Source organism: Danio rerio, chromosome 9, assembly GCF_052040795.2.
Source record: "Danio rerio strain M-AB ecotype USA chromosome 9, GRCz13ab, whole genome shotgun sequence".
Classification (NCBI taxonomy): domain Eukaryota; kingdom Metazoa; phylum Chordata; class Actinopteri; order Cypriniformes; family Danionidae; genus Danio; species Danio rerio.
The window spans coordinates 55785001-55809835 of record NC_141029.1 but is presented as its reverse complement, the minus strand read 5'-3'; the positions used below and the strand labels follow the sequence as shown (position 1 = coordinate 55809835).

Here is a 24835-nt window from a genome sequence, read left to right as displayed (position 1 = left end):
TATGCAAGTCCTAAATCCAGGAAAATCTTGTGTAAGTCTTGAGTTAGTCTTATTTGCACAGGGGCTTATGTTTTCTATGGAATCATTTGTGTGTGTATGTTAAAGATCAACGATTGTAAACAAGTACAAGTCCATGGGAAGGAATATGGATTTATGGTACTGTAAATATTGTTTAATTTTACCTAAATGATCTGGATGCTAATATTTTGGTTCCTTGTACATTTTTAACATCAGTAAAACTCAATCAGTGATTCATTTTTGATTCAGTCTTATATTGACATCAGTGTGAGTCTGAGACCGACTGGTTTATTTCATCTTCATTGTGTTATTGTTATATTTACATGGTTTTATTGTTACTCCGTTTCCATTTTTTCCAATTTGCTTTGCTTATTTTTGCACATTTTTCAGTATTAGTTTTAATATGTGTACTTGAATTGCAAACAATGTCTCAATCAGAAAATATATGCTTTAATCCAGAGTATATTGGGTTTTATTTGGAAACCAGATACAATCAGCTAGGCTGGAAGCCTAGCCAAAACCAGCTATGTCCAGCTTAAACCAGGCTGGATTTAGCTGGTCCTTTTCCAGCCTGAACAGCTAAGATCAGGCTGGAAATGGCTGGAAACCAGCCTGTAAATGACCAATACCTCTCAAAAACCAGGCTGGTCAACCAGCTAAAACCAGCCAACCAGCCTAGGCTGGATTTTTCAGCAGGGTAAAGTACTTTACTATAGTACGGTTCAAAAACACTACAGTATTTACAGTAATTTACTATATTTTTGTTTTCATATAGGCAGTATTGATTCTGTTTTGTCTGTATGATCCACCAGAAGACATTATCTTGCATTATGAATCACCACGAACCCATTTCAGCTAACAATCATCTTTAATATACTGAAAACAAGACATTTACAGTACTTGGATGGCCTAAGGGTGAGTAAACCAACATCAGATCTTCATTTTTGGGTGAATTATGCCATTTTACTGTGTGAAAGGTAAACTAAAGTGCAAATATGATAAATAAATAAACCCTAGTAATTTATTTTAATAACAAAATTACATGTTTTTATTTATTTATTCAACATGTTTACATTCAATAGTTTAATCCAGGCACAAAGTACTTTGAGGGTTGTGTTTAGGGTTGGGGTAGGTGTAGACGTTATTAAAATATGATTAATGGATCATTTAAAAACAACAACATGATAATTATGGTTAAATGTCTTGGACAGAGTATTTGCTTCTCTTCATCAGACCTCAATATCACCAGGAGTCAAAGCCCACATGAAAAAATATACTATAGTAATTTATAGTAGATACTACAGTGTTTTTGACCCATACTATAGTAAAGTGTATACTGTATATATTGTAGTTTTTACAACACTTTGTTAATGAATGCTCCAGCATACTGCAGTATTAACTATAGTGAAGTGATAAACTAATGAATAGTACTTTAGTTTGGTGTATTGTAGTATAATATACCCCATAGCTGTAGAAAACTGGGTCAGTTGTTTAAATTACTATAGTTGTTGTGTATTTACTATGTATACTATTTATAAAGTACTTTATAGTACGGTTCAAAAACACTTTATTTACAGTAATTTACTATATTTTTGTTTTCATATAGGCAGTATTGATTCTGTTTTGTCTGTATGATCCAGCAGTAGACATTATCTTGCATTATAAATCACTACGAACCCATTTCAGCTAACAATCATCTTTAATATACTGAAAACAAGACATTTACAGTACTTGGATGGCCTGAGGGTGAGTAAACCAACATCAAATCTTCATGTTTGGGTGAATTATCTCTATTTACTGTGTGAAAGGTAAACTAAAGTGCAAATATGATAAATAAATAAACCCTAGTAATTTATTTTAATAATAAAATTACATGTTTTGATTTATTTATTCAACATGTTTACATTCAATAGTTTAATCCAGGCACAAAGTTTTAATTTACATGAATAACTCACCCAAAAAAATCATCATGTTTTCATATTATACAATGCCTATGTTGTATTTCTAACTTCCACAAATCCACAAAGATGTTTCCTCGTCGTAAAGTCTGAGAACAGACTGAAGCTCAAGCATGTGTTTGTTAATCTCCTGAAATCTGACTGTCGGTTGTGTTTCCCAGTGTCGCAATATAAAGATCGGTCACATGAAGGAGATTCATGAGCTCCAGCAGGCAGGAGGATATTTCACCGCTTTAATCTTAATCTTTTCTTTACATAAAGCATCACATGACGGGTCACATGAAGTGTGTAAAGAGTCAGCTCTGGGTGAATGGCTCCTTTTACTACTACTGCAGCAGTGCAGGAATTTGACCTTTACCATGGTAAAGGAAAAATAAATGTGTAGGGCTGGCTCAGCACTGTCGCCTCACAGCAAGAAGTTCGCTAGTTTGAGTCCCCACTGGGCCAGTTGGCATTTCTGTGTGGAGTTTGCATGTTTTCTCTGTGTTAGTGTGGGTTTCCTCCGGGTGCAGTCCAAACACATGCGCTATAGGGGAATTGATTAACTAAATTGGCCGTAGTGTGTGAATGTGAGAGTGTATGGGTGTTTCCCAGTGATGGGTTGCAGCTGGAGGGCATCCGCTGCCTACAACATATGCTGGAATAGTTGGCGGTTCATTGCACTGTGGCGACCTCTGATGAATAAAGGGACTAAGCGGAAAGAAAAAGAATGAATTTGGTCATAGTGCATGTGTGTGAATGAGTGTGTATGGGTGTTTTCCAGTACTGGGTTGCAGCTGGAAGGGCATCCGCTTCCTAAAACATATCATGCAATAGTTAGCGGTTCATTCCGCTGTGGCGACCTCTGATAAATAAGGAGACTAAGTGGAAAGAAAAAGAATGAATTTGGTCATAGTGTATGAGAGTGTGTGTGAATGAGTGTGTATGGGTGTTTTCCAGCACTGGGTTGCAGCTGGAAGGGCTTCAACTGCGTAAAACATATGCTGGAATAGTTGGCGATTCATTGCGCTGTGGCAAGTTTTGATGAATAAAGGGACTAAGCGGAAAGAAAAATAATGAATTTGGTCATAGTGTATGAGAGTGTGTGTGAATGTGTGTATGGGTGTTTTCCAGTACTGGGTTGCAGCTGGAAGGGCATCCGCTTCCTAAAACATATCATGCAACAGTTAGCGGTTCATTCCGCTGTGGCGACCTCTGATAAATAAAGAGACGAAGTGGAAAGAAAAAGAGTGAATTTGGTCATAGTGCATGTGTGTGTGTGAATGAGTGTGTATGGGTGTTTTACAGTACTGGGTTGCGGCTGGAAGGGCATCTGCTGCGTAAAACATATGCTGGAATAGTTGGCGATTCATTGCGCTGTGGCAAGTTTTGATGAATAAAGGGACTAAGCGGAAAGAAAAAGAATGAATTTGGTCATAGTGTATGAGTGTGTGTGTGTGAGAGAATGTGTGTATGGGTGTTTTCCAGTACTGGGTTGCAGCTGGAAGGGCATCTGCTTCCTAAAACATATCATGCAATAGTTAGCGGTTCATTCCGCTGTGGCGACCTCTGATAAATAAGGAGACTAAGTGGAAAGAAAAAGAATGAATTTGGTCATAGTGCATGTGTGTGTGTGAATGAGTGTGTATGGGTGTTTTACAGTACTGGGTTGCGGCTGGAAGGGCATCTGCTGCGTAAAACATATGCTGGAATAGTTGGCGATTCATTGCGCTGTGGCAAGTTTTGATGAATAAAGGGACTAAGCGGAAAGAAAAAGAATGAATTTGGTCATAGTGTATGAGTGTGTGTGTGTGAGAGAATGTGTGTATGGGTGTTTTCCAGTACTGGGTTGCAGCTGGAAGGGCATCTGCTTCCTAAAACATATCATGCAATAGTTAGCGGTTCATTCCGCTGTGGCGACCTCTGATAAATAAGGAGACTAAGTGGAAAGAAAAAGAATGAATTTGGTCATAGTGCATGTGTGTGTGTGAATGAGTGTGTATGGGTGTTTTACAGTACTGGGTTGCGGCTGGAAGGGCATCCGCTGCGTAAAACATATGCTGGAATAGTTGGCGATTCATTGCGCTGTGGCAAGTTTTGATGAATAAAGGGACTAAGCGGAAAGAAAAAGAATGAATTTGGTCATAGTGTATGAGAGTGTGTGTGAATGTGTGTATGGGTGTTTTCCAGTACTGGGTTGCAGCTGGAAGGGCATCCGCTTCCTAAAACATATAATGGAATAGTATGCGGTTCATTCCACTGTGGCGACCTCTGATAAATAAAGAGACTAAGTGGAAAGAAAAAGAATGAATTTGGTCATAGTGCATGTGTGTGAATGAGTGTGTATGGGTGTTTTCCAGTACTGGGTTGCGGCTGGAAGGGCAACCGCTGCGTAAAACATATGCTGGAATAGTTGGCGGTTCTTTCCGCTGTGGCGACCTCTGATGAATAAAGGGACTAAGCGGAAAGAATGAATTTGGTCATAGTGCATGTGTGTGTGAATGAGTGTGTGTGGGTGTTTTCTAGTACTGGGTAGCAGCTGGAAGGGCATACGCTGTGTAAAACATGTTGGTTCATTCCGCTGTGGTGACCTCTGAAATAGAGGCTAAGCTGAAGGAAAAGGAATGAATGAATTTATAATGTAGAATTGTGAACATCGAGTAAACAATCAAACTTTTAATAATATGATACACAGCATTGACAATATATTATATAAGTTTTAAGAAATTCAAACTCAAAACCATTTTAATGGCATATAATAATCAGTTTTATTACATTTCAAAGTTAAGAATTTAAATAACCACAGTTCAAATTTAGATTGTTTCAGCATATTTTAAGCTCCATAGGATTTGGGACTGTGTGTGTGTGTGTGTGTTATGCTTCCCCTGAATATTTTGTGTTTGTGAACTCAGCGTTCAGGAGTGGCTCAAACTCGCGTTTTCTCCTCTGCTGAATGTACAACACCAACACGATCAACAGCAGGAGCAGCCCCAGAAATATTCCTCCCAGAGTGCTGCCCAGCAAAAACATAGCCGGTCTGTTGTCCAGTTCTGGAAAAAAATATATAAATAAAAGGTCTATTAGTATTAGGATTTAGTTTTTGAATTGTTATTCTGCTGTATAATAAAGAAAAAATAGTGAAATATTACTGCAATGTAATATAATTGTTTGCTATTGTAATTAGGGCTGCACGAAATTAATACAAATCTGGCATTTAGATCATTTGTTTTGCTGTGATATAAAGTTGAAGTCAAAATTATTCACCCTATAATCCACAAATGATGTTTGATTTTGTTCAAAGTATTTCCTATAATATTTTTTCTTCTGGAGAAAGTCTTATTTAATTTATTTCGGCTAGAATAAAAGCAGTTCTTAATAGTTTAAAACCCATTTTAAGGTCAATATTATTAGCCCCTTTAAGCAATATTTGTTTTGGATTGTTTCCAGAACAAACCACTGTTATACAATGACTTGCCCAATTACCCTAACTTTAACCTAATTAACCTAGTCAAGCCTTTAATTGATATTTTAAGCTGAATACTCGTGTCTTGAAGAATATCTAGTCTAATATTATGTGCTGTCATCATGATAAAGGAAAATAAGTCAGTTATTAGAAATGAGTTATTAAAACTATTATGATTAGAAATGTGCTGAGTAAAAAATTCCCTTTAAAACGAAATATAAAGGGTGCTAATAATTCTGACTTATATTGTAACTGCATATTGCGATATGAATATAGACATAATTCACCAGATTATCTGAATAGCTCTATTTGGGAAGATCTTATTAATTTAGATCAACTGATCAAAAATAAAAGTGCTGTATGGTTAGGGAGTGTAACAGCATTTAAGTACAGAAATTGAACAATCAAACTGTAAAACAACATGGTCATCATAGTATAAATATATATTGGTATATTTGTTTATTTATTTATTTATTTATATAAAAATATGGAGAACCCCCCCCACCCCCCAATGATTGTAAAGCGGTTTAGGTTTATGGCCATACACAATAAATGCGGTATAAAAATACACATTACATTACACTACATCACATATTTTTAAATATATATCTATTTAATAAATAATTAAATCCTGCCATTTGAATACTGCAGATACACACATTGTGATATTGATTCTGTATATATCGTTTAAACCCTAATTTGTATTAAATTAAATCTATCTTATGTATTAAACTTTATGTTATTCCTGTGACAGGAATAAACGTACATTTTCACTTTCAAAATGTGACAGGGCCTGACATAAGCTTGGCTTCGTCAGAAAAGTCATACAATTCATCCTTGATCACGGTCAGCTTCTTCTACATCAAATAATGCCACTTCTGATAAGCTTAACGGTGTATTGCATGCATATTATGTTAAATTTCATGCAAATGTGACAGGACTAACCAGACATGGGGACAATTGTAAATGTATTTGTATTATACTTGAAGTATTTTTTGTTTTGTTTGATTTATATATAAATGAATGTTTTTAATCAATTGATGTGAATGATAACAACTTAAACGTGCTATTTCTGAAGTTTTTTGTGTTCTAAATAACAGTTTGCATAACAAAACTATTAAAGATGTTGGTTCAACTGGGCTGAGGACAAGGACAAGACTTTTGTACATTTGTAAGGTGTTTTTAATAAAGAAAAGAAATCTGAGAACCAAATGAATGATATATTTCACTTTAGACATTTTTAAGGATGAAATACTTATTCACTGTATTTATGTTTTTATTTCAGGGACAGATGGTGTACCTTTCTGGTAAAATGTCCCATAAAACCAATTTTACATCAATATCTTTATGCAACTAGGCTAACATTCAACCATTAAAATAATCCCTGCTATGGCTGTTTTCTTACTTGACATATATGTTCTAGTCTTTAAAACAGCAATATGCGTTTGGACCAATATGTGTGAGTAAATAAAGGCATATTTTAAATTCTGAGGTAAAGTCTGAAGTAGCCTGTGTTTTTGTTTATTTACCTTCGAGGTCGATGGAGTATGAATATCCGAGCTGTTCAGATGCGATGTAAATCTCCTCATTGGTCACAGGTGGGAAGAAGGGCACCATATTATAATGCCTGTTGTGTCCGATTGGAGCCATTTCATCCGGGAAAGTTTCGTTTTCACGGAAGCGTCTCATCCATTCATCAAATATGGCGTCGGTGAATGCGTGGAGCACCTGTTCAGATGTGAAAGAGAAATTAGCGGTGTTTTTACACTTTCGGAGCATCGGATTATCGTCATTATTAACCCCAGGTATGGTTTCACACTTGCAGATCTAGCCTACTTGCATAGTTTTAAAATAGTGTTTGTGTTAAATAGCTTTTTTTTCTAGTTAGTAGGCTTTAAATACCGACAAATGGCGGGTTGTTGCTAGATGAGATAACGTTACGGTTGCGGCCTGCAAAAAAAAATTATTTATATTATTATTATTATTATTATTATTATTATATAATAATAAAATTGTGTTTTATTATTGTCTACTCAAACTGTAAACCAACCTCACTGTAATCCCTGCTGAAAAATCCAGCTTAAACCAGCCTAGGATGGTTGGCTGGTCAACCAGGCTGGTTTTAGAGGGTTTTGGCCACTTCCAGGTTGGTTTTAAGCCTCTCCAGCCTGGTTTTAGCTGGTCAGGCTGGGAGATGAAAACCAGCTCGACCAGCCTAGTCAGGCTGAAAACGGCTGGAAAAATCCATCTTAAACTAGCCTAGGCTGGTTGGCTGGTTTAAGCTGGTCAGCCAGGCTGGTTTTAGAGGGGTTTAGGCCATTTCCAGGCTGGTTTCCAGCCATTTCCAGCCTGGTCTTAGCTGGTCAAGCTCGTGTTAGCTGGTCATCTCCCAGCCTGACCAGCTAAGACCAGGCGGGAAATGGCTGGAAACCAGCTTGGTAATGGCCAAAACCCCTCTAAAACCAGCCTGACTGACCAGCTTAGACCAGCCAACCAGCCTGGGCTGGTTTAAGCAGTTTTTTTTAGTAGGGTTAAGTTGGATTTTTCAGCAGGGATGGAAAAGCAGCAACTTAGTTGTACTGAATATTACTTATTAAATTACCCAATAAATTGTAATTTATTAAAGTCTACCCCTACAGAAATCCTTAATCAGTCACAGTACTGTAAAAATATTAATTGTTATTATACAGCGCCACAAAAATGGTGCTTCATTGATGTGCATCCACTGCTGTATCCTACCTAGACTTTACCCAATTCGTCACGTGCTTTGGAAATGCAATGTTTTCGACACTGTACAAAACTATTACTTTTTTTACTCTGCTGTGAGGGGTATGTTTAGGGGTAGACTGTATGTAGTAACCATCAAGAGTGAGCGGGAAAATGTCAAACGGAAAACGTTTGTGAAGTTTGTTTTTGTTTTGCGTTTCCAACAACAAGTCTATATATACAGGATAAAATTGATAGCCATTATCGACATGATATTGGTTTTTATTGCAATATGTTTAGCAGTTATGCTTTATAGTGACACAGACGCCGCAAATTGTTGACCCAGGAATTGTGTAACGTCATTGTGTAAATGTCCACTATTAATCGTTAACCCTTGGTCATTCATATGAAATGTGGATCTTAAACCATGAAAACATGTACACTGTGCATACAGATAAAACATCTGAAGTGTGTAAAGCCTGAGTGAATCAGAACCAGTGTTTAGGAATGGTAATGTTCTTGTAATTTAGAATTTCTTGTTTATATTACCAGAAATATTGGGTCATTGGCAGCGGAGTGAGACAGAGCGCTGGTCCCATTGAGGAACTGATGAACCAGGTTGTGTAGATTGGACACTGATGTGTCCAGCTCTCCATCCGGCTTATCATATCCCTCCAGTGCATTCCTTCAAGTAAAGGTAGAGTAAGACATCAAAACTGACCCACAGCATGACCGGTTTTGTAAATGGACATTTAACCTATGAATTTATATAAAAATTTGCGTGTATGATTTGCACTACTGGTCAGAAATTTTACCACAGTGAGATCATTTTTAAACATAAGTTTTGATTTATTTTATCCAAAGTACAGCAAAGCATTAACATTTTACAATATTTACTGTTTAAAGTTTTCAATTTTAAAAGCATTTTACAATATTTTTTATAATTTGTTTTAATCGCATGATCCTTCAGAAATGTGTGTATATATATATACTGTATATATATACTGTATACACACACACACAGTTGAAGTCAGAATTATTAGCCCGTCTGAAATATTAGACCGCTTATTTATTTTTAATTTTTCCCAATTTCTCTTTAGAGGAGAGAAGATTTTTTTTCAATGCATTTCTGAACATAAAGCAGTTATAAGAAATTAGTTATTAAAACTATTATTTTATCTTTGCCATGATGAAAGTAAATAATATTTGACTAGATATTTTTTGAGACACTTCTATACAGCCTAAAGGAATATTTAAAGGCTTAACTAGGTTAATTATTAATGTATATAAGCAATTCCATGCAAATGTCAACTTTGCCATGGAAAGAAAAATGTTTTCACCAAAATAGCGAAGCCATTTCTACTAGGCAAGTGTTTTTCAGTACTTTAAAAAATACATAAAAATGTCTCTGTCAATGTTTTCAAACTATTATATTTGATTTATCAAAGTCACACACATGGCAATTTCACATCCATAACGAAAAAGTGTCACATCCATAATAAAGCTTTTCCCTCAAAAATGTCAAAATAAAATAAAATCAATCATTTTTGATCTATAGAGAGCTAACTCTTATCTTTTTGATGAGCATTATTTATTTTAGGTTGTGCAGTTTTATTCACAGAATTTCTACAAAATATGTTGTATACTGTAAACTCGCAGACTTGTCACATCCATAACGCATGTTTATTTTCCTCATTTAAAGCATAAAAAATTTTTTACAGATTGAATTTTTGTTAATCCCATAACTCTGTAGTCAGTTGTTTTGCTGCCAAAACTGCCAAATTGCTTATCATTGCAAATCTTATAACGTGTTGTTAGGACACAGGGATACAATGTAACCTGCTCACCTAATGCTTACTCTTATATTATTTGCTAAGTAATAACCTCATGTGGAACTCTGAATCAGCATCTCATTTCGGAGTCTGCCACTGTCCACCGCAGGTCACATTTCAGTCACAGATGCATGCTTTGAGCGCTTTCCTGACTGAATGAATGAAATACGCTGTTTTCCATCAAGGCAACTTGGAGTGCTGAAGTTTGATTGGCTAAACTGGCAGTGGGCGGGTTAAATGAACCAAAACAAAGACAGCCGATCCAGCACGTAAAGCACGTTCAAAGCTGATTATCTGACTTCAGCATTGCTTTTCAGATAAACAAGAATGTTTACTTGGCACGTTTCTGAAATATCTGCAAACATATGGTGTTTTCCTGCTTTAAAAGAGTCAAAAACTGACATACAGCACCTTTAAAAAGGGTAATAATATTGAGCTTAGCAGTTTTACAATTATTTTGAAATATATTTTTAACATCTCTGGCTACAACTTTAATGTGTTGAAATGAAGAACGAAAGATTATACCGAAGATGTCTGAGGGTGAGTAATCCATGATGGAATGCGTTTATTTTTAGGTGAAGTGTGCTGTCTCTCTACCTGAAGCTGAAGGTGGAGTTGGTGAAATACGGTGGACTGTCGAAGTCTCTGAGGTTCAGGCAGCTTCTCACATCATTCATGGTTGGTAAAGTCACATTAGTGCTCATCGCTGCTCCTCTGCGCAGTGATCCCTCATTGGTGCCGTTACACAGAGTCACCAGACGATTATATTCATCCAGACTGAAAGGAAAATATGCATGTCATTACAGATTTTTAATAGCTAGATGCGTCTCATTCTGCTCCCTAGATTACAAATCTTGTCATGAATATAACCAATGCTGCTCGTATAATAATAACATATTTAACTTTTAATGTATGATTATAATGTATGGCTATTTCTCACTGTTTCTAATGTTTACTAATGAGACGTTATTTATTGTAAAGTGTTATTGTTGTCGCCAAATGATGATAGATCGCTCTCCTGACCAATCAGCTGTCGTGAAGACTTTCAGATATGGCAGGCATGGAAAGAGAGAAAGAGAACGGGAGGTAGAGATGCGCGGATCAGCTGAAATGACTCTTGAATATGTTGATTCATACTAATCATCCACCCGTCCGCACATTTAGTTTTATATGATACCCTATATGTATCCGCACCCAATCGTCACTTTAATAATTGAATTCTTTTAGGCATGATGATTGATCAACATGGATATTAACAGCAGATTCAGTGAGCAATAATTGAGCATTCACTGTGTCTGCACGGAAATCAAGCCTCGCACCTGAGAATGTGGACATTAAGGTGTTTTTGAAGAACTTAAAACTTAATTGAATATTCTAAATGTCCTTAGAGAGGACAAGCCTGTTGATCTTTCACTAGTCTACACTGCAGTTTTTTATTTAATTTCAGTTTACTTGGTTAAGATGGCTGCACTAAAGACAATAGTTTTTTCTGATTAGTCTATATTGGAGGTATTTATTTAATTTTAGCTGTTTACTCTAGTATCCTGACTGTAGTAAAAATGTGATGGCAAAGTTAATGAAGAGAAAGTAAAGATGTTCTTGTTATTAAGTGAACCTATTGTTCCTTAGCAGTGCTGTTAGGATGACATCAACCCTAACCCCACAGTAAACAGAAACCGAACCGTGGCTCCAAAACCGTGAACTGAACTGAACCGTGCCTTTGGTGTATCGTTACACCCCTAATATCCATAGTAGGAAAACCAAATATGCAATGGAAGTCAATGTTTACAAGTTTTTAAACTACTTAATAACATTCCTTTAAAATATTTGTGTTAAACAGAACAAAAAGATACTCAAACTTTTTTATAACAAATGAATGGTGAATTTAAATGTTATGTCTTGGGTGAACTATAATTTTTCTTGTTGGCTTTGTCCCATTATTAATCCGGGGTCGCCACAGCGGACTGAACCACCAACTTATCCAGCAAGTTTTTACGCAGCGGATGCCCTTCCAGCCGCAACCCATCTCTGGGAAACATCCACACACACACACTCATACACTACGGACAATTTAGCCTACCCAATTCACCTGTACCGCATGTCTTTGGACTGTGGGGGAAACAGGAGCACCCGGAGGAAACCCACGCGAAGGCAGGAAAAACATGCAAACTCCACACAGAAACGCCAACAGAGCCGAGGTTCGAACCCAGCGACCTTCTTGCTGTGAGGCGATTGCACTACCTACTGCGCCACTGCCTCGCCATGGTTGAACTATCCCCTTATCTAATTATGTTAGCGTTAGTGGTTTTTGTTTAGATCACAAAGCATTACACTATCTATTTTGAGTTATTATAACTGTTAAAATAACCTTTTTTTTTTTTGTAGCTTATGCCAATATCCTGATAATATTGTATGTCATGATGAACATAATCGCAACAGAAAGGAAATGATAAACCCAGAAATCATTGATATGCCTAGTAGGAAAACCAAATATGCTATTGAAGTCAATGGTTACAAGTTTCTAAGCTACTTCATAACATTCTTTAAAATATCTTGTTTTGTGTTTCTACAGAAAAAAAAGAAACTCAAACTTGTTATAGACCGTTTTAAGGGATGTAAACAATAACAGTGGTCTTTATTCCTTAGCTTCTGAAAACCCAAAGATTTACACATATTAATAAGTTTTTTTTTTTTTTTTTACAGCGGTGCTAACGTTTGTTATTACTGAATTGTCAATTATTACAGCTCTGAAATGGTTTGATGACAAGCAGGAACAGTTCATGGACCAATGATATTGCCATATTGAAATGGTCTATAGCAAATGAAGGGTGAATTTGAATGTAAATTTTTTTGGGTGAGCTGTGTTTTCTTCATTTCTGAAGGTGTTTGGTCAGAGCTCACCTGTCACACACGACTCCCCAGCGGGCGAACCGTGAACGCGGGCTGATTCGGGATGGGTCACTGGGGTCTCGTCCTCCCAGCAGAGAGTCTGTGCACACGTCACACTCTGACTGGCCTGTCGCAAAGTTCCAGTACGGCACGGCGAAGTTCTCATTACCCGTCAGTTTCTAAGATGGAAAGAAAAAGTCAGTGTTACATGACTTATATGTTATTATTAGTCTAGGGATATTTGTTTGCCAAAACATATAATAGATTTGAGTGTTTACAAAAGGACCTGTAAAACACTTAAGCATTATTTGTTTTGGATTGTCTACAGCAGGGGTTCTCAATGTGGAGGTCGGGACCCCCCGAGGGGTCGCGGGATAATGAAGGGGGGGGGGGTCGCCTGGTGATTTCCAAAAATCTATTTATTTTTATTAAACCATAAGTATTAGTGTATTTTATCCATTACCTACTGAAAAAATAGTTGTTTATAGTTACTATATACTATATATTAGCTTGTAGTTACTAGTTACCTCAGGTAATGTTTGATAATGTTTATTATATTAAAGACACAGCAATAGTGGCAGATTGATTTTAAAGTACAAGGTTAAACTTTCTGGCACATTTACATCACTGGCATACATTAAAAAAAATTAAGCGAATAGACTTTTCTATTGGTGTGTTTCCGCCATTGCATGCCAGGTTTCTGTATTTATAACCACCTCCGAGGATATTGAGGGTTGCGAGTCACTGGCATTGTCATTTTGGGGGTCGCTGGCTGAAAATTTCGGGAACCCCTGGTCTACAGAACAAACCAATGTTATACAATGACTTGCCCTACTATCCTAACATGCCTAATTAACCGAGTTAAGCCTTGCTGAATAGTAGTGTCTTCTAAATATCGAGTCTAATATTATGTGCTGTCATCATGCGAAGATAAAAGAAATCTGTTATTAAAGATATTAGGTTTAGAAATGTGTTGAAAAACATCTTCGTCATACAGAAATTGTGAGAGAAATATACAGGGGGCTAATAACTCTGACTTCAACTTTATAACAAAACCTACTAGCTGTATTAAGCTAAATATTGAAAGAAAAGCATGAAAGGAGACCTCTTCAACATACCAAACGTCTTCACTCAACTACTCAAAACAAAAAACTAAACGTAAAATAGCACGCTCTCCTGAGTCTAATGCAGGGCTATTCAATTGGCGGCCCGTGGGCTGAACCACACACACACACACACACACACACACACACACACCCAACCCAGAATATGTTCTGCAGGGGTATGTTAAAAAAAAAAAAAAAGACTTATTTGCAGTCCAGGGTCACAAATCAAAAGGAACTGATTGTCCTTTTGATTTGTGACCCTGGACTGCAAATAAGTGTCTTTTTAAAAAAAATTTTATTGAGATGTATGCATCATTTGAAAGCAAAACAATTAAGCTGTCCATTGATTTTCACAGAATTTAGATTCTAGCTCATTCTATTGCTGAGAATATTAAAGGTGCAGTAGGTGATTGTCTTCAGAAGCATGTTTAGTTATGCTGGTTGAAAGTCTTTTCACAGTCTAATAGTAATGATTACAGTAAATGATCTAAATGTGTTTATGTATTTTTATATTTTGGGTAAGGCATAAAACTAAAAATGTTCATCCAATTAAATAGAGTCGAGCGGACATCTCTCATAATCCCGATAAGTAGCTCAAACTGTCTGTCAGCGAATGCAGATTTGAACAACTGTGCAGCCTTTTATACGCAGCTCCGCTGACCGCCGCGCGTTCACGAGAGAGGGAGAGATCGTAAAAACATGTTGAATCAACTTTTTATAAACCTGAATCAATATTGGAGTTACCTTTGCACGCTGGAGAAAGGATGACACCATGTCTGAAGGATTTCTCTTAGACAGGTCATGTTCTGTTTTAAAACTGTTTTAGCTTCACGCAAAGCTGATGTAAAGTTAGATGTTGTTGTTATAAATGGGTTATATCAGCACAGAAGTGTTGTTCAGTCACTAAAATCTTCCAGTGAAAGATTGATAAGACTGTTTTCAGTTTTATTTACCTTTTACAGCATCGATAATGTAGATTTTAATTAGTTCAACAACAAAACACAAGTAAATAGCGCTTTTTTCTACCTAGTCTCTTCCTATATTGTATACAATGCAACTCTAAATATTAACTCTGAAATCGCATGTCAGTTTGGTTGCACGCCACCGGACAAGCATTAGTCGCTTTTAACACATGAGAGAGGGTTCTTTTGCGGTGCTCGTGTTTCAGGAGGCGTGGCTCTAGACGGCAGGGGAGAGACTGTGATTCAGAGATTTATGCTAAGCTGTTAGCATTGTGGAAGATCACCTGCTGCACCTTTAACTTTTCTTCTTTTTTTTTAAAGAGAACTTTTGCCACTACTTGTAACTATTATTCAAAAGAAGGTAATGATTCGCACTCAATTGCTTCATACTGTTTTTATTCTTACTTTTTCTTACATTTTACGGGTGATAACAGACAAACAGACGTTTCGGCACAAAGCCTTCCTCAGTGCTGAAACGTCTGTTTGTCTGTTATCATCCGTAAAATGTAAGAAAAAGTAAGAATAAAAACAGTATGAAGCAATTGAGTGCGAATCATTACCTTCTTTTGAATAATAGTAACGATCAGATTAACGCACCAAACCAAAGAAGTAACTAAAAAAAGAACCGCAAGCGCGCAGGACAAACTTCAGTAACACTACTTATAACTATAAAATCATCATCAAACACTGACATAAATGATTTAGTTATGTTGCGAAAATAAACTTATAATTATAATAATAAAAGACTTGCATTTAATTGTATACTGGCAGCTAGCTAGAGCAAAACTGAGGATCTACAGTCATTAAAACAGACATGTAAATACAGCCTAATAAAGAAAGTACAGAAAATAATTAGAGTTTTAATACTTAAATTTAAATCTGAAGTAAAAGGCAAAAATATTTAAGCCACTATGAATAAAATCAACAGTTTAACTTTTTTTTTAGTTACTTAAAATGTATTTAAACAGTTTTCAATTAGACATTTTGTAAGTATACAGAATATTTACAAAGAAATTGTGAAGAATTAAGCAAAAACGTTTGTTTAAAAGAAAAAAAGAAAGTTGCTTAGTTTTAATACTTTATCACAGTGGTTCTAAAGTACCACCTTAGAAAAAAATAAGTCTCTCCAAGTACCACCAAAATGAGCAGTATTGAAATACAGTAGTATTACAATATAAGGCCCAGTAAAGCAGCTACAACTCTGCAGAGTTAAAAAAGTGTGGCAGATTACCTCAGAAATATAGGCTGATAGTCATATATGACATATTATATACAACATTTTTGATAAATTTTTAAATGTGTTTAGCATGTACATGACATATTTCATTCCTCCGTGTACCACTAGAAGAAAGCCTGCATACCACTAGTGGTACACATACCACAGTTTGAAAACTACTGCTTTATCACTTACAAATGGAATTGAAATGTGTACATTTTTGAGTGTTGAAGTGTAAATGTGGTGTTTCGTCTGACCTGTAGTTCTCTCTCCAGGCTGAGCAGGTGATATCTGTGCCAGGTGATGAACGCTGGGCCTTTGTGCGAGAAGTCGATGGCTTTAAAAGGACGTCCAGGACCTGCCGGAAATGCATGTGAAGGTGAAACAAGCACTATATACAACACATTTTGGTATATTGGTCCCACTTTATATTAAGTGGCCTTAACTAACATGTACTTACACAGGAATTAATACGTAAATATGTAAATGTGTAAATACATGTATTTACTGTGTACTTATGCTTGATTAAATACATTTATGTAATCACATCTGTAACTAACATTTGTAATTACATTTGTAAATACACTGTTGACCATCCCTTACACCTTAACCCACCCTTAAACCTACCCATGCCTCCAAACCTGTCCATAACCCAACCTCTATCCCAACTTAAAAGCACCACAAGTGTTCTCAAATACATTATAAACACAGCAAGTACATTGTATTTATTTTCTGATGTAAGTACATAGTAGTTAAGGACACTTAATATAAAGTGGGACCGGTATATTTAACTGCTTATTTTTTTCCTGACTTTATTATAGTCATTTATTTTAATTCGATTTTGATAATCAACAGTATAAAATCTAGGATAAAAAAAATCTAGGGATCAATCCTCCCTTTAGGCTTTGTTTAATTGTTTGGCTGATTTGAGTGTTGGTCAGCAAATGACTTTCTCCAACTGAATGAAGACAAGTGTGAATTCATTGTTTTTGGCCAAAAAGGTTCGGGTTCTAATGGCAGTCCCTCATTGCTTCCTGGGAAAATACATTCCTTTGTAAAGAGTCTTGGTGTCATCTTTGAGCAAAAATTTGATCAGCAAATTAATGCGGTTGTCAAAAATAGTTTTTTCTTTTTTAGATATATTGCCAAGCTGAAGTCTGTCCTCTCGTTCAGTGATTTGAGAGGGTTGTTCATGCTTTCTCTTCTCGTCTGGACTATTGCAATGCACTGTATCTGGGTGTGAGTCAAGCCTCTCTCTTGCGACTGCAGCTTGTTCAAAACGCAGCTGCCAGGCTCTTAACAGGCACAAAAAAAATAAGAACACTTTACACCTGTACTTGTTTCTCTACACTGGCTGCCAATCCAGTTCAGAATTCAGTACAAAGTTCTGTTGTATGTTTATAAATCCCTCCATGGCCTGGCCCCTGAGTATATTTCTGAACTAATTATTTTGCACCAACCTGTGAGATTTCTATGGATCGTCTCTATTTGCAAGTTCCTAGATCACTCTTAAAATGTCGAGGTGATAGAGCTTTCTCAGTCGCAGCTCCGAGACTTTGGAACGATCTTCCACTCTCTTAAAGATCAGCTAAAACTTTTGAGTCTTTTCAGAGGTCACTGAAAACAAACTTATTTTCTTTAGCTTTTAATCATGTGATGCGAGTGTATTTTGGTTTTGTGTATATTTGCATGCGTTTTATGTACAGCACTTTGGTACCCATTGTGGTTTGTTGAAAGTGCTATAGAAGTTAAGTTGAGTACCTAATCTATTCAAATAATGACATGCATAGAAAAAAAAACCTAAACAAAGATATTCATTTATATTGCATTTAATAGATGTGTAAAATAGATTAAAATGCATACACTTTTAAAAATTATTCAAATGTCAGTAAATAAGTGAATGATTAAATAAGTGGAAAATACAATACAGTCTTTGGAATTTAAGAGATGTCTAAAATGTTTTTATTTTTTTACCAAATTTTGTTTTCATTTTTCTTTGAAAAAATAAAATTGTGAAACTCTGGCGTAATTTCTAAACGTATTTATTTAAAATTCTAAAACCATTGCAAAGTCTGCAATAGTTTATTAGAAAAAGTTAGCAAAACATATCTTTATGAATGCATGAAAGTCTTATTTATTCCAAATTCTATATATATTTTAATTGTTTAAAATTTATTATAATTAAAACTGAAAAATGCATTTTTTTTGGCGAACAAAGCACTGCAAAACTGATGCTTAGTTACATTTTGGGTAAAATTTATATTTTCTTCAATATTAATATATTAATAATAAAACATGAATAGTCAATGTTCATATCATGTTAATTGTCTTTTGGTTTTATCGAATACTATAAATATAGTTTAATAATTTTTAAGAGTTGTACAATACACTATTTGTTATATAGCAGTTATAACAAGGTTAGTCTGAATTTATTTATTATTGTTTTACTTCATATTAATTTTAATATTAGTGTTATTTTTATCATTTCAGAAGTATATTTTACCATATATTTACTATAATCCTGAATGCCTCATTTGCATAAGTCATGTTGGCCAAAAGCATCTGCTAAAATAATATTTATTTATTTCACAATTTAAGTCACCCATCTTTTACATGTATATGACTTAAATACAAAATAGTATTAATTATATAATGGTGCATTTATTATGTGGTGTATTTTCTTTAATACTTGAATTTTGTCAATGCTTTCAAAATCACAAAGTCTTTAAACGGTGAATAAAACTTTGCTTATCAATGAATGTGAACAACAGGAGAACACAAATATAGTCCAAATATGTTGATTATAGTAGTATTAACTATAGTGAACTGCTAAACCAGTAAATACTGTCGTGTAGTTTTTACTAAAATGTAGTATGTGTTTTGACTGTGCTTTCAATATCACGTTGCCCTTAAACAGTGACTAAACATTGACTATCGATGAATACGAAAGACAAGGAAACACAAAATTCTCTTTATATATTAATTTTGTCTGTGCTGTAAATTATAATGCAATTAAAACAATGAGTAAAACACTATCCATCAATGTGAAAACAAACACAAATACGGTCCAAATATAAAGTCTGAAGTCATAGTGACCGTGCAGTATCTGCTAGTGGTTTTACTGACCCAGAAGCGTGTCTCTGACGGAGTAGTAATGCTGCCAGACGAAGAAGTCGTATATGGAGATGTTGCTGAACTGTGGTTCTGTGCCGTTGGGTCCCAGCAGGCCGAGCCAGTGCTGTGTGGCGATCATATAATCAGGATGAACGGTGGTTTTGCTGAGATCCAGTGCGTTCAGAAACTCCTGCAGCTCTTCCGGACTCAGAGAGTGAATGTCTTTCCGCAGCACCGGAGCTTTACGCTGGTCACAGTTCAGCCCCGTCCAGCCGAACTTACACTCGCCACAGTTATAGCCGGCAAAGTTTCCTGCGCAGAACAGCAAATATAGTTTCAGAGACTATGAGCCCATGATAAAGTGTACATTTTCATTATTCTGCTTTCTAGGAGAGAAGAACATAATTTATTATATATCCTGTCTGCAAACATTGAAGTCTTTTAAACTGGAGCATCCCATTATTACTGATATTTTTATCAAAGTAAACGAACTACAGAGAAAGTTTTATAATATAGTTGTAACCCCGGGGAGTGACAATGACAACTAAGGTTTGGATCCAAATGCAGGTTTATTCGAAGTCAGGCTAGCAATGGTCAACACAGGTGCAAACAGATGTATACAAGCAGTCCAGAATCATAGTCAAACACAGGCGAGAGGCCAGAGGGTAGTGATTTGACGTTGTGCGCTGAGGCTTCGAAACATGCATCAAAAAAACTATACATCTCGCAGTGAAGCAGTGTACCGGAGCTTAATTCGTTTTGCCATTATCATGTGATCAGTGACGTCCCAAGCTTCATTTTCGCCTACACCCACGTGACTGCTTCCAATTTTGATTCAAAGGTTTAAACACTCATGGCTTAGTAAAGTGTATAGCGAGATATAAGGCATCGATTACATACATTTCTACTGTTTCAAAGCACTGCACCTGTCCCACACACCAGTAATTAAACTAAAATACATTAGTAGTTTATAGTAAAAAGGTTTTGAACCATACTAAAGTGTATTAGCGTATTTTTTACGACTATCTTTAAAGAAAACCACTGCGTATCGTAATATAGTGTTTAACAGAGACCAGCTGGCGAGTAGTGCACAAACACATCACTCACATAGCCTCCTCCTAGAGCATTCGCCTCCCATGCAGGAATCGCTGGTTGGATCCCCGCTTGGAGTAGGACTAGTAGTAATATAATAAACTTTTGAATACCTTGGATGTTACTACAGTCATCAGTGGTTTAATGTAATAGATCTTATGTGTAAAAACTACAGTAATTGAGTAACTTGTTTGTTGCTGTTGTTGTATTACTACATGAATGAGTTGGCCAGTTGTAAACATTTGACATTATGGCAACACAGTGCTTTCCCACACTTTAACCAGAAGAGGTCCTCATCGAGCTCTGATTTAGAAAGCTTCGAGTAACGAACCTTTTTCCAATACAATTGAGTCGAGCGCTTCACTGGTTCAGAAAGCTTCCTTTCACCATCACTACCAGAAGGCAGGTGGCTAAGCAGGAGAACTGGATAAACAAGGCTAAGATAAAAAAAAAAAACACGAGAAAACAAGACTAGGGGTCCGTTCTTCGTACCGCACTTAAATGATCTAAGATGATTTGGCAGATCATGGATCTTTTAATCTTGATAACTGATCTCTCGCTAATTTGGTTTTTCAAACAAGTTCGTGAATCAGATTAGAATGTCTGGATGAACTGATCTGAGATCGCTGCGTGTGTTGTGAAGGACAGATCTATCGATCCTCGAAATCATGATCAGCAATGCAACGATTGGCTGACGACACAGCAGTCAGCAATCTGATTAATATTCAGTTATCCATGTGAGCAAAATTACATCAAATTAGCAGTAAACGGTGCGTTAAATATGACACGCAATAACCTTCCACATTTCTTGTGAGCTGCAGGCTTCACACTTTCATTTGTCAAGAGTATTCATCATGTATTTCAATGCAAATCAGTGTATTTGGTTCTACATTTAGAAAAGATTTTCTTTATTACAGTAGCCGTTTTTTAATCGGTGTAAAGAATAACTGAACAAAAGCATTTTGATATTGGTAAAGGCGTCTGCAACTTTGGTGAAGCATCAAATCACCGGCATATCAACTATCAAAACATGTTTATGACTGCATAAATGTATTATTGCTTTAAAAAAAGTGACATATTCTGCATTTCTATTATACACAATTTGTACTAAAGCGATCTAAAAAGTTCATATCAATAAGTTTTCTCTTTGCACCACCAGGTGGCAGTCTTTGTACTTTCATTTCGAGGGTTCAGATTGCATAAGTTTTATTAATATGTATAACTATTTATTTTATTAATGACTATAACTTTATATTTATTTAGTTAAAAAATATGTAGCATTTTCCCAAGTGTATATAACTACTACTGTATGAAAATATCAGAATTCATAATTTCTCTATTATCTTTGCTTGAACTGAGCCGATCTAATCCTGTTTATATGAATTAAACCTGCTCCCGATCAGGTTTGACCTAGCAGAACTGTTGCCATGACAACAACTCTCAGATCAACTTTGAAGAACGAAACGATCCTGGATCGTGTCAAATCGTCAATAACCAAATCCAGCTAACTGAGTAATCCACGTACGAAGAACAGACCCTAGGAGAACGCGTTGCAATGTCACTAACAGTAATGGGAACAATGGGAGTGAGTGAGTGTATTGCTTAAATAGTGTGTGCAATCAGTCTCTGACAATCCTCAGGTGGTGCGAGTGTAATCAGTCTAGATGAGGAAGCATGTGTGAGTGTGAACGGAGTGCATGTATGAAAATGTAGTCCAGAAATGGCGGATTTGTAGTCCATAGTTAATGTGAATGAGATCCAGCGATCTTATGAAGGACGATCGCTGGTAATCGTGACTAGTCTTCTGCTGGATCCCTGGACATGCTGGATTGCCGTAGCAGGAAAGCCAAAGGAGTGCAAAATCCCACCTTCGGATCTAAAGCCACTAATAAAAGGCTATTTTCTAAACAAATGGCAGACAGAATGGGATCAGTGCTCAGAAAAGAAACTTTTTGTTCAGCCAGAAATGGAAAGAAAATCAAATTTATTTATTTTTTACCTCAAGACATGATGAGACTGTTTATAGAAGATGCCGCATTGGATATTTACTTAAAGGAGAACCACCAAAATGTCAGTATTGCATAAGAAACCAATCTGTTAAACATATTCTTGTGGAATGCCCTGTTTTTAATGTTATCAGACAACAGTTCTGATCTGGAGAGACTTTAAAGAAAACATTTTTAAATGTGAATCCTTCTAAAATTTATATTTTATATAATTAATATACAATGAAGTAATAGCAAGTTATTATAGGCAATAATACATCTTTATATGTAAATAAATCTACATGTAATGTATGACACTAAATTAAGATTTTACTCAAACAATTTAATAGTGTGTATTTGCTAATTTTTCTGATAACTTTTTAATTAATGGTTTCCCACATTAAATATTATAGTAATTTATTGTAAGCAATATATTGTTTTTGAACCATAATTTACTGGTAATTTGTTGTAATTATAGTAGCAACAAATTAAGCAATATAAGCAAATTGACTTTTAATAATTAATAAATATATATATATATATATATATATATATATATATATATATATATATATATATATATATATTTATATATTTTTATATATATATATATATATATATATATATATATATATATATATATATATATATATATATATTACTAACAGTTGCTGCAGTTTAGTAAAACAGTAGTTTATAATCAGATAATCAGTTTATAACTATGGTATATATTGTTTAAATGATTAACTATAGTAATTCATTTTAATATGACACATTGTTCGCTTTTTATATTTGACAACAAAACGATTTTAACCAAGTATTACAATGTTAAGATCCTGAATTAGTTTATTGCACTTAATCCTACAATTAGACGGTGTATTATGTTTTCTTTGTGTATGTGGACACGTGAATAAAGTCAAAAGTGTTTAACCAATTATTTTTTATCTACATAATTTGAGTTCAGCAACTGCAGAGATGTTAAAGTAATCAGTACGATATAAAAATGATATAATGACTGACCTGGGAAACCCTATTTGTGAAATTCAATAGGTGGTGATAATGCCTATAAGGAGTTAATTACCATCTAAATTGTGTGTGCCTGAAACGTGTGTAGTGTAGCTGGATATTTCTCCCTTAAACAGACATTAAACTGACTATAAGACATTTTGCAAGTACATGTCAACTTACACTGAGCCCAATCTAACAGTCTACTTATATTCTAATGAGAGTTAGTTGCATGTAGATGCAGTGTAACTTAAATTCAACAAACCTCCATCAAAATAAAGCGTGACCAAAATTAACCCTCTTAAAGACACATCTAATTTGTTTTCCTTAGCTTGCTATTTTTAATTGTATATTTATTAATGTTCTTAGCATTTATTAATGTTGAAATGCCATGAAAATAGCTTTAGCTGCTGACATGGCGTTAAGTAAATAAATAATCATCTTTTCTGTCTCATACCAAAGCAGCGGCAGGTCCGGTTGAAGAACTTGGTTGGCCATCTCTCCCTGTCGTCCACGTTCCTCAGACTGTACGGTCCTCCCCAGGGTTTACTGTCCACATGAACATCACTGCAGTTTCCCCGTCCCGCCAGCAGCCCGCAGACGTTTGCCGGATCGGATCCCAGCGCCGGGCAGCACTCTTTAGACACGATCCCCTCCACCGTACAGCAGACTCTGGGAAACTGAGCCTCCGACAGGTACATGCATCCAAAACAGCACAGCATCAACACAAAGCGCTTCATTTCTGCGAAAACACAGTCTCGCTCTCTCAGTGTGTGTAAGTGCGAATAAATAATGTGTGTTTAAGAATTTCACGCGATGTTATTAGCGTGTCAGAAACATTGCATGCAGATTCGCAGCGCTCCCTTTAAGCGTGGCTTTTATATGCTCCAGCTGACTGCAGGATTATCGGGTCGTCCCGTGGTCGTCACCTGACACAAATGAGTCGTTTGTGGCTTCAATGCCAGTGAAAAAAGCCCTCAGGTGACGTTTCTCAATGGACTCGACTCATGCAGAAGAGACTGCAATCAGTTTTGTGGTGATTTCTGGAAAGTTTGATGCAATAATGACACGGGTTTACTACTCATGTACAACTGAGGAGTGCTAAGTGTGTTTATAAAATCTTCCTCTGCCTTAATGAATGCTGTTGTATTAACTATAGTGAACTGATAATCTCTAATAGTATACTTAAATGTTGTTTAAGTAGTATACATATACTGTGGTGTATTGTCGTATAATCTACCCTATAGAATATTTTTTTACCATAGCAATTGGCATAATCATTCAAGTACAGTACTTTTACTATGGTTCAAAAACTACAGCATTGGCTTATTTGTTTATTACTGTACAGTGCTTCCCTCAGGTTTAAAATATACTTGTGGTGGTAGCCGGACTGAAACGCATCCTTTACCCATGGCATAAATGGTTAACTACATGTGACACACAAAATGTGGTTTTTAACAACACTTTTATTTATTACACTGTTATACACCTTTTCTTTTCAATGGGTTAA

General features: G+C 35.7%; 1 protein-coding gene and 3 long non-coding RNA genes across 19 annotated transcripts in view; 1 reads left to right on the top strand and 3 right to left on the bottom strand.

Annotated features, from left to right (window-relative positions):
• LOC147842463 (uncharacterized) overlaps positions 1 to 24835 on the bottom strand; it is a 758429-nt gene that overhangs the window by 200618 nt on the left and 532976 nt on the right. The gene's annotated exons all lie outside the window — the stretch shown is intronic.
• Positions 1699 to 4294, bottom strand: LOC147842467 (uncharacterized). Its single transcript, XR_015500070.1, has 2 exons — positions 2948 to 4294; positions 1699 to 2771 (listed from the first exon to the last, which is right to left on the bottom strand). It is a non-coding gene; the product is annotated as an uncharacterized LOC147842467 (long non-coding RNA).
• dct (dopachrome tautomerase) lies at positions 4617 to 24178 on the bottom strand. Its single transcript, NM_131555.2, is given in 8 exon segments — positions 4617 to 5005; positions 6948 to 7146; positions 8674 to 8809; positions 10554 to 10733; positions 12858 to 13024; positions 16387 to 16487; positions 19256 to 19555; positions 23783 to 24178. Coding segments are annotated over 8 exon segments (1542 nt in total). The 5' UTR covers positions 24066 to 24178; the 3' UTR covers positions 4617 to 4829.
• LOC147842465 (uncharacterized) overlaps positions 7142 to 24835 on the top strand; it is a 180099-nt gene continuing 162405 nt past the window's right edge. For 9 of the 16 annotated variants that reach the window (XR_015500033.1, XR_015500034.1, XR_015500032.1 and 6 more), the window contains exons 1-5: positions 7142 to 7223; positions 8677 to 8821; positions 10532 to 10634; positions 16405 to 16508; positions 23788 to 24020. This is a non-coding gene — a long non-coding RNA (uncharacterized LOC147842465). Of the gene's footprint in view, positions 7224 to 8676; positions 8822 to 10531; positions 10635 to 12838; positions 13043 to 16404; positions 16509 to 23787; positions 24021 to 24835 lie in introns of all 16 variants that reach the window. The other 7 variants (XR_015500043.1, XR_015500041.1, XR_015500042.1 and 4 more) reach the window with 2 other exon arrangements.